The sequence below is a fragment of the Macrobrachium rosenbergii genome, chromosome 41 (assembly GCF_040412425.1).
Source record: "Macrobrachium rosenbergii isolate ZJJX-2024 chromosome 41, ASM4041242v1, whole genome shotgun sequence".
In the NCBI taxonomy this organism is placed as follows: Eukaryota; Metazoa; Arthropoda; class Malacostraca; order Decapoda; family Palaemonidae; genus Macrobrachium; species Macrobrachium rosenbergii.
Genome location: NC_089781.1, coordinates 23792881 through 23802880, shown reverse-complemented (window position 1 = coordinate 23802880; position 10000 = coordinate 23792881). Strand labels below are relative to the sequence as shown.

At 35.8% G+C, this 10000-nt stretch overlaps 1 protein-coding gene across 7 annotated transcripts in view; it reads right to left on the bottom strand.

Moving 5' to 3' along the window:
• LOC136826754 (LIM/homeobox protein Lhx9-like) overlaps positions 1–10000 on the bottom strand; it is a 270551-nt gene that overhangs the window by 164655 nt on the left and 95896 nt on the right. For all 7 annotated transcript variants that reach the window (XM_067084168.1, XM_067084164.1, XM_067084167.1 and 4 more), the window contains exon 3: positions 992–1241. In XM_067084168.1, the coding sequence (XP_066940269.1) occupies positions 992–1241 (250 nt within the window). The remainder of the gene's footprint in view (positions 1–991; positions 1242–10000) is intronic.

Below are 10000 nucleotides of genomic sequence, written 5' to 3'. Positions count from 1 at the left end.
TTCCCTTTAGCCTAGAGGGAATTTTTTTTTATTGATATGAGATCGTTAATTACTTTAAAGATAAACTGAAGCTTTATACTATAAGCATATAAACACACAAGCGCTATTCTCATACAAGAGCACACACACGTACACACACACACACACACACACACACACACACACACGACCATACATACACGCACGAGCATCGTAATCTGTTTGTTGGGACAAAAAGGATTTTTGTAAATAAAGTTACTGAGTCAATTCCAAATTATGCAATGAGGCCATCTAAAGTTTTGGCGAGCAGTTTCACAACCCGTGTGACAAAAAAAAAAGGATGACAGGAAATTCTTGACATATTCTCACAATACATTTTTGTTACGAGATGCCTAAATTTTTGGTAATTAAAACTACATTCCATTCGTAATCACCAGATGTCTGCGGTTAATTAGGAATAATATGCTTGTGTTTTCAGTAATTATTGCAGTATATAATAACCATATTCCTGAATTTTCATTAACTGAAACTGCAGTCCATTCGTAAGAATCACATGACGAATTTATTTCAGAAAGGCAGCGTCCACCTACGCCCCTGTGACGTCTAGCAAATGAAAAGGCGCCTCCCGCCGGAGGGAAGAAACCCGGGTTCAGGTAGCCTCTGGACCTTCGGCTGTACGAAGAGGCGCCTCCCGCCGAAGTGGAGAAAACCAGGTCCAGATATTCTAAGGATATCAGTTCTAAGGCAAGACGCCTCCCGCCGGAGGAAAGAAACCCGGGTCCAGATATTCTGAGGATCTTAGTTGTAAGGCAAGGCGCCTCCCGCCGGAGGGGATAAACCCGGGTAAAGGAAGTTTCTGGACCTTGGCCCTAAGGCAAGACGCATCCCGCCGGAGGGGATAAACCCGGGTAAAGGAAGTTTCGGGACCTTGGCCCTAAGGCAGGGCGCCTCCCGCCGGAGGAGGGAGGAACCTAACCCCAGATACCCCCCGTGGCCCGCAGCGGAGACTCACCTGTGGTAGTCGTCCCTGCAGAAGATGTGTCCGTCACGCGCAAAGCAGGTGACGGCGGCGTCCAGCGGCGAATGGCAGGCTGCGCAGCGCAGGCAGCCCGCGTGCCATTTGCGCTCGACGGCCAGAAGGTAAAAACGGTCGATGATGCGGCCGGAGCAGCCGGCGCAGAAGGAGGTCTCGCTCCCCTCGCCTCCCGAGACGCTGCTGGAGACGCCCCCGGAGGAAATGCCCGTGCCTGGGGATCCTACACCTGCGGAGGAGGTAAGAGGAAGTGAATCATTATTAAGTATTGATTTTTTTCATTAGACATTTTATGCGTTAAGAAGTTTTTTTCCATTGTGAAAATAAAAAAAATGTTCAAGTATTGATTTTTTTATGACGTTTTATGCTCTAAGATAAGTTTTTTTTATTATGAAAAGAAAAAAAATGTTTTAAGTATTCATTTTTTTAATTAGACATATTGTGCGTTTAAGTTTTTTTCATTTGGAAAAGAAAAATGTTTTAAGAGTTTATTTTTTTTTATTAGACGTATTGGGCGTTAAGTTTTTTTATGAAAAAATGTTCAAGTACTGATTTTTTTATTAGACATATTGTGCGTTAAGTTTTTTTATTTTGAAAAAAAAATATTTGTTTTTTTTAAGGATTAGACATTTTATGCGTGAAGGTAAGATTTCTTTTTCATTATGGAAGGAAAATGTCATTGGGGAAATAACTTACGCTGAAATTTACAATAACAATAATGATGAAATGGGAAGTTTTTCGAACTAGGAAAGAGAGAGAGAGAGAGAGAGAGAGAGAGAGAGAGAGAGAGAGAGAGAGAGAGAGAGAGAGAGAGAGAGTTTTGTTTTCATTATGACAAGAAAATTTCATAAAGGGAAATAACTTACGCTGAAGTCTATAACAATAATAATGATGAAATTGGGAGTTTTTCGAAGAGAGAGAGAGAGAGAGAGAGAGAGAGAGAGAGAGAGAGAGAGTCAAATTCCGTTTAGTTTTAACTTTCCGGGAAGCTACGAGCAATTTTATCATTTACCGAGAGATATTATTTCATAAGCAAGACATTTATGAATTATTATTACAGGGGCTGAGGGATAGGTAACCTAATACCCTCAGACAAAAAAAAAAAAAGTAGGAAGGCTAGAATATAAAGAAAAGACAAAAAGGCGGCATATAGATAGATAGATAGATAGATAGATAGATAAAAGAGATGAGATTGCGGGCGTAATATTGACTATAGAACAATTTGCCAACTCAAAAAAATTGACAAAAAATAAAATATCTTACACTTTGCGTGAGGTTCTTGCAATAAACAGAATCGAACGCATTCCATGACATTCTCAAGAGAGAGAGAGAGAGAGAGAGAGAGAGAGAGAGAGAGAGAGAGAGAGAGTGTGAGTGTGCGGGCTTAATAATTATAGAAAAATATACTGATTAACAATAACTGAGTACGTGAGGTTCTTACAGTAGACATAAGTCAACCGATTCCATGAAGTTCTCAGAAGAATGAGAGAGAGAGAGAGAGAGAGAGAGAGAGAGAGAGAGAGAGAGAGAGAGAGAAATGGATGAATGCGCAAGCGTATTAATTATAGAAAAATATACTAATTAAAAATAACTGACTACGTGAGGTTCATAGACATACAGTAAGTCAACCCATTCCATGAAGTTCTCAGAAAAATGAGAGAGAGAGAGAGAGAGAGAGAGAGAGAGAGAGAGAGAGAGAGAGAGAGAGAGAGAGAGAGAGAGAGGCAGGCGGTGGTATCATGGCCAGATGATCCCCGTCAGGGATTTAATCTCCCAGAGAGCCGATGCTGATAGCTGAGAAGTCTAAAAGAGTATCGTAGCATAACTGATGGCCGGTAGCTAATTGCATGGCTGGATGCATAAAGCGAGTTTATGGCTAATGCTGCGTCCAGGTCGAGGTTTGCCACTTATGAATCCTGCATACCAACGCACAAATTAGAGAGAGAGAGAGAGAGAGAGAGAGAGAGAGAGAGAGAGAGAGAGAGAGAGAGAGAGAGAGAGAGTAATGGATATTTGGGATATGATCCTAGAACCGTCCTCAGCGAGGATCCTAAACAGGCCTTCATTCCTTCCTCTGCTCCACCCTTTCCTCCTCCTACCCCCACCTCCCCCCGCCCACCTCCTCACAAACCTATAACCCCTCCCCAACCCCACGACAGCCCTAACCCTCCCCTCTTCGGCTCCATTACCTTCATCATTTAACACCCATTTCATCTTCCTCCTCCTCCTCCTCCTCCTCCTCCTCCTCCTCCTCCTCCTCCTCCTCCTCCTCCTCCTCCTCCTCCTCCTCCTCCTCCAACTACTCCAGTTTCTTTCTAAAATCGTTGCATGGATGAGGTCTGCTAAATACCCACTGTGTTCTTTTAGTTGTGGAAATTACAATTACCTTTTGTAATTAATATCAGCCAATGAAGAGCGTACGAGTTTATCACGCTTGTTTTAATTAAAGACAGTAAACCAAACAAATGAAATGATACATGGTAAATTTAAAAATGGGGAGTAAAAATTGTTTTGCACAGTAATTTCGGACTTTTGGGGAGCAGAATTATTTGGCAGAAGAGTAGTTACTAGCTAAGACTGCAAATGACGGGTTGATATTGAAATACAAGAGATTGCTTTTACGTTTCTAGGTTTTTCTTAAGTTTTGTCATTCTTATGTATATATATATATATATATATATATATATATATATATATATATATATATATATATATATATATATATATATATATATATATATATATATATATATATATATATATATATATATATATATATATATATATATATATATATATATATATATATATATAATATATATATATATATATATATATATATATATATATATATATATATATATATATATATATATATATATATATATATATATATATATATATGTTACTTGTTTGTATCCCAAATTATTGACATGCATAGCTTAATACTGAAATAAAGTTCATTATTATCGATATTACTAACTAACAACCGGCGCTGCCCGGGAAAACTCTGAATGACACCTGATAAACTCACTCTCTCTCTCTCTCTCTCTCTCTCTCTCTCTCTCTCTCTCTCTCTCTCTCTCTTCAACATAACACCCCCTCTACTCTCTCTCTCTCTCTCTCTCTCTCTCTCTCTCTCTCTCTCTCTCTCTCTCTCTCTCTTCTCCATAACACACATGGAATAAACTTCCACCAGAAGTTGTAAACAGCAACAGTGTGGAGGAAGAGTTTAAAAGAAAGCTAGACAATATCATTAGAAAACTGAATGAACAGTAAAACCTGCTCCAGAAATAAGTGAGAATGTGATGTTTCCTCAAATGGACTAATAAGTCTTTGAGACATCTTAATCCTTGTAACTCTACTCTCTCTCTCTATCTCTCTCTCTCTCTCACTTCCTCTCCCTCTCATTTTCTCTCTGTCACCCCCTTCCCAATCCCCACCCCCTTTGGTGCCATTGATGTCTTACCCCCCACAGTATTCTTTCCCAGACAGTAAGCCATATGTATACCGAAATTAGGTATGATAAATTCATAAAGTTACTAAGTCTACGGGCATAACCAGCCCCGTTTCACTGGCAGAACCCGCCCCGTTTCAGGAAAGCCCTTCCAACCCCAACACCCTTTGGTGCTAGTGAAGTCTTACCCCCACAGTGTTCTTTTCGAGACAGTAAGTCATATGTGTAGCAAGTTTGATTAAAATTGCACAATGCGTTTCAGAGTGTATGTGGAACATACATACATACATTTTTATATTTTTAGATTATTATTATTATTATTATTATTATTATTATTATTATTATTATTATTATTATTATTATTATTATTATTGCAGATTTTGTTAGTTGGGTTTTAAATCAGCGAACTAAGTTCGTAGCGGAATTGCTTACTCAATAAAACAAACAGAATAAATAAAATTAATTTCAATATTAAGGTCGCTTTTGCGTTTTGTAATTTTATTTTTAGTTTCCGATATTTTTCAAGACCTAGTAATTAATGCAGTAAGTTTTTGGCCAAAACCGAGTTTACGGTAATATTTGGGTCCACGAATATTTACAAAGCCGTTTATAGCTTAATGATTGCTTCGGAATCTTTTGCGTCCGATTTTTCTTTTTAGATATTTTGAAGGCCTGTAATTAATGAAATCGCTTTTGTTTATCGTATTTATGTGAATATTAATTTTGGAATTTTTTTTTTTTGGCAATAGCATTTATAGAAAGGCACTTTTAATGGTAAATATGTTTTTTTAATACAATTTATAGAACTGCATTTGCAATGGTAATATGTAAATATAAACTATTTCGATATTTTTTATCAGTGTCCCTGAGCGTTGTTGTAATGACCCTAGTTGTATAAATCAGTTATTCTATCAATCAATCGGTCATTAAATTTAGATAATTACAGTCATCAGTTTAATTGCGTGATTGTATTTACTTTTTTCTACAACAAATACTAGTTTTCTTTTTTCACATGTCGAAATAATTGATTATGGAAAATGATTAAGTATGTTACCACAGCTATTAAAATATTATGTGACCGAAATTTATAATAATGATGAGAATATCAGATTCTAAATTATTGTGCATTATATGCAAGTCTGAATTTTACTGCTTATTCGGTCATTTGTAAAAATAAAAAGAAGCTGGATTGTAAAATGACAGAATATTCTCCCTGTAATCAAACCGATAATGATAATAATAATAATAATAATAATAATAATAATAATAATAATAATACTAATAATAATAATAATAATAATAATAATAATAATAATAATAATAATAATAATAATAATAATAATAATAATAATATTAGATAGATAGATAGATAGATAGATAGATAGATAGATAGTATAAAATCAATTCGCAAAATGCAGCCATTTTATTCAACAAAACTTGCCTCAAAGACGGTCTTCTTCCTTCGTATAATAATAATAATAATAATAATAATAATAATAATAATAATAATAATAATAATAATAATAATAATAATACTGGCGAAGAAATCCACAATGGTTAAGTGTAAATATATATTAGAAATAAATATACATTTGCATACACACCATTTTAGTTTTCTTCACCATCTTAGTGACCCATGCTAATAAGGGGTGTTTATGAATAATAATAATAATAATAATAATAATAATAATAATAATAATAATAATAATAATGAATGTCTTCGAACCTCACCGCTTTCTCCCACTGTTCTTGATGCCTCCGGTATCAAATTCCTGTATAATACATCGGCTAATTAAATCTCATAAAACGGCAGTACGTGAGGACTGCCGTGCCATTATAATTGCCAATATTATTAAATATTACACAAAAATGCGCTGCTTGATTGCAAGGCAGTTGCAAAGGCGTTAATTGAATTCCATCGAAATAGTCTTGCTCATTCTTAAAAAAAAAAATTTTTAAATGTTATCTGCTGTTTAATTTTGAATCTTTAAAAAAAATTCATTTTTAATTATATAACAGGTATCAGCGTTTAAACGCTCTGGGATTAATTGAACTGTTAATTGCAAATTTCTTTTGTTTTTTGTTTGTAATAGGATATGGGATGTAAAGCATTTCATCATGAGAAGATGATAGGTAACTTCATCACTCTCTCTTGCATTGTAGTTCTCTGTTCCGGTTAAATAGGTAAAAGTAGATGGGGAGATAAGGGGGAACAGAGATAAGTAGAGGTAGATAGGTAGATAGATAGATAAATAGTGCATCTACTTCCTTCTTTCAATATCGTCCTGCTCTCCACACTCGCAGAGAGAGAGAGAGAGAGAGAGAGAGAGAGAGAGAGAGAGAGAGAGAGAGAGAGAGAGAGAGAGAGAAATTAAAATGTGTAGCCGTTCTCTCAAAAACTGTGGATGGATAGATAGATAAATAGAGAGATAGTTCATCTTTTATTTTCTTTCAATATCGTCCTGCGCTCCACACTAGCAGAGAGAGAGAGAGAGAGAGAGAGAATTAGAAGGAGTAGCCGTTCTATCAAGAATTTTGGATAGATAGATAGATAGATAGCACATTTGCTTTCTTTGAATATCGTCCCGCTCTCCACACTCGCAGAGAGAGAGAGAGAGAGAGAGAGAGAGAGAGAGAGAGAGAGAGAGAGAGAGAGAGAGAGAGGCCTGCTCTCTACACTCCACACACACAGAGAGAGAGAGAGAGAGAGAGAGAGAGAGAGAGAGAGAGAGAGAGAGAGAGAGAGAGAATTAAAAGGCGTAGCCGTTCTATCAAGCACCGTGGATCACCCAGGCGCTGAGAGACGTGGATTGTAATATATGATTATTAAAAAACATCTACATATGCAGTCAGAACACATGCTAAGGAAATATGAAAACGAGCTTTCACTCATCTTTTAATGTTAAAAACTGTTGTTTTTTATTTATGCAAACTTTGTTTTCACTTCTCTGAAAGACTGCAGAAAAGAAACTTTGTCTTGCTAAGAAATTCACGGTGTGATAAACTTTTGTTTCATAAAATCCACAATTATATTTTGCATAATAATACATTTTTTCATATATTTGTTGATTTTTATTACATAATCTTTTGTTTTCACTTCTCTGCAAGACTAGGGAAAAGAATTTCTGTCTTGCTAAGAAATTCACAGTGTGACAAACTGGTATGTAATAAAAATCCACAATTATATTTTGCTTATTAATAGAATTTTTTTTTATATAATTGTTGATTTTCATTACATAATCTTTTGTTTTCACTTCTCTGCAAGACTAGGGAAAAGAATTTCTGTCTTGCTAAGAAATTCACAGTGTGATAAACTGGTATGTAATAAAAATCCACAATATTTTGCATATTAATAGAATTTTTTAAAAATAATTGTTGATTTTTATTACATAATCTTTATCTCATCCAGCTTCTGATTTCGTTTAAGTTTAGTAGAGCAGAAGTGGTGGACTTATCTGTTGTATGTTATCTGTCAAGTAACTCATTTTTAACTTTTGAAAAATTTCGTCCAACACTTTAGGATTTTTTTTTCATTTATCAGAGACAAGATTTTTTCTCATTTATCAAGGAAAAGATTTTTTGTTCTCATTTATCAAGGAAAAGATTTTTTTTCTCATCAAAGAAAATATTTTTTTCTCATTTATCATGAAAAAGAATTTTTTTTCTCTGTTATCAAGGAAAATATTTTTTCTCATTTATCAAGGAAAGAATCTTTTCTCATTTATCAGGGAAAATATTTTTTTCTTATTCATCAAGGAAAAGATTTTTTCTCATTTATGAAGGAAAAGACTTTTTTCTCATTTATCAAGGAATAGACTTTTTTCTCATTTATCAAAGAAAAGATTTTTTCTCATTTATCAAGGAACAAAATTTTTTCTCACTTATCAGGGAAAAGATTTGTTTTCATTTATCAAGGAAAAGATTTTTTTCTCATTTATCAAGGAAAAGATTTTTTCCCATTTACCAGAGAAAAGATTTTTTCTCATTTATAAAGGAAAAGATTTTTTCTCATTTATCAGGGAAAAGATTCTTTCTCATTTATCAAGGAAAAGATTTTTTTTTCATTTATCAAGGAAAAGATTTTTTTCTCATTTATCAAGGAAAAAGATGTTTTTCTCATCAAGGAAAAGATTTTTTTCTCATCACGGAAAATATTTTTTATCTCATTTATCAAGGAAAAGTCTCTCAAAATTATTAGCCCAATTGAAAAGGTTAATTAGGTTGATATTTATTATTATGGAGAATTTCTCAAAAACCTTAACCCGGAATCCATATTATTTTTTTTATAAATAAAATATTAAACATTCCCTCGATACGAAGGTGAAACTCCTTGAACACAGAGGCATTATTAAGTCAATAAAAATCAGTCAATGAATAAGTTAAGAGGCCTAATTGAGGAATAGAGTTTCCATTAATCTCTCGATATACAAAATAAATTGAAGGAAGAAATGCAACATCAAGAACAGTGTTACTAACATAAGGGAAAAAATAAAACTTCTCATTTTACTTTAGGTTATTTGCTTCCAAGCAGTTTCGAAAATACCAAAACAATTCTATTTTTAAGGGATAAATAAATAAATAAATAAATAAATAAATGGAAAGTGAAAAATCGAATGAAAGACTCCACCCCTCCTCCCTCACTCCCTCACCCCTCACTCCCCAACTCCCTCCTCTCTATTACCCCATCACTATATCAGACATGCCAAGAACGACAACCAAGACGACTACCAAATAACCACATCACTCACACACATACATACATACATACACGCACATACACACACACACACACATACACACACGAATCTTCGAACGACTCTTAAGCAGAACAAGAAGAAGAAGAAGAAGAAGAAGAAGAAGAAGAAGAAGAAAACTGTGGAGGGAGGTGGGGGAGTGGGTGAGGGGGAGGAGGATAGGGGGAGGGGGAGGGAGAGGGAGGTAACCACCTCACAAACACATACTCACGAATGAGTCTTCGGACGACTCTTAAGAAGAAGAAGAAGACTGTGGAGGGAGGTGGGGGAGGAGGATAGGGGAGGAGGGGGGAGGTAAACACCTCACACACACACACATGCACACACGAGTCTTCGGACGACTCTTAAGAAGAAGAAGAAGAAGAAGAAGAAAACTGTGGAGGGAGGTGGGGAGTGGGTGAGGGTAGGAGGAGGATAGGGGAGGGAGGGGAGGAGGGAGGTAACCACCTCACAAACACATACACACGAATGAGTCTTCGGACGACTCTTAAGAAGAAGAAGAAGACTGTGGAGGGAGGTGGGGGGAGGAGGATAGGGGGAGGGAGGGGGAGGTAAACACCTCACACACACACATACACACACGAGTCTTCGGACGACTCTTAAGAAGAAGAAGAAGAAGAAGAATAAGAAGAAAAAGAAGAAAAGGAAGACTGTGGGGGAGTGGGTGGGTGAGGGGGAGGAGGATAGGGGAGGGGAGGGGAGAGGGAGGTAACCACCTCACGCCAACACACACATACACACAAAGAGTCTTCCGACGACTCTTAAGCAGAAGAAGAA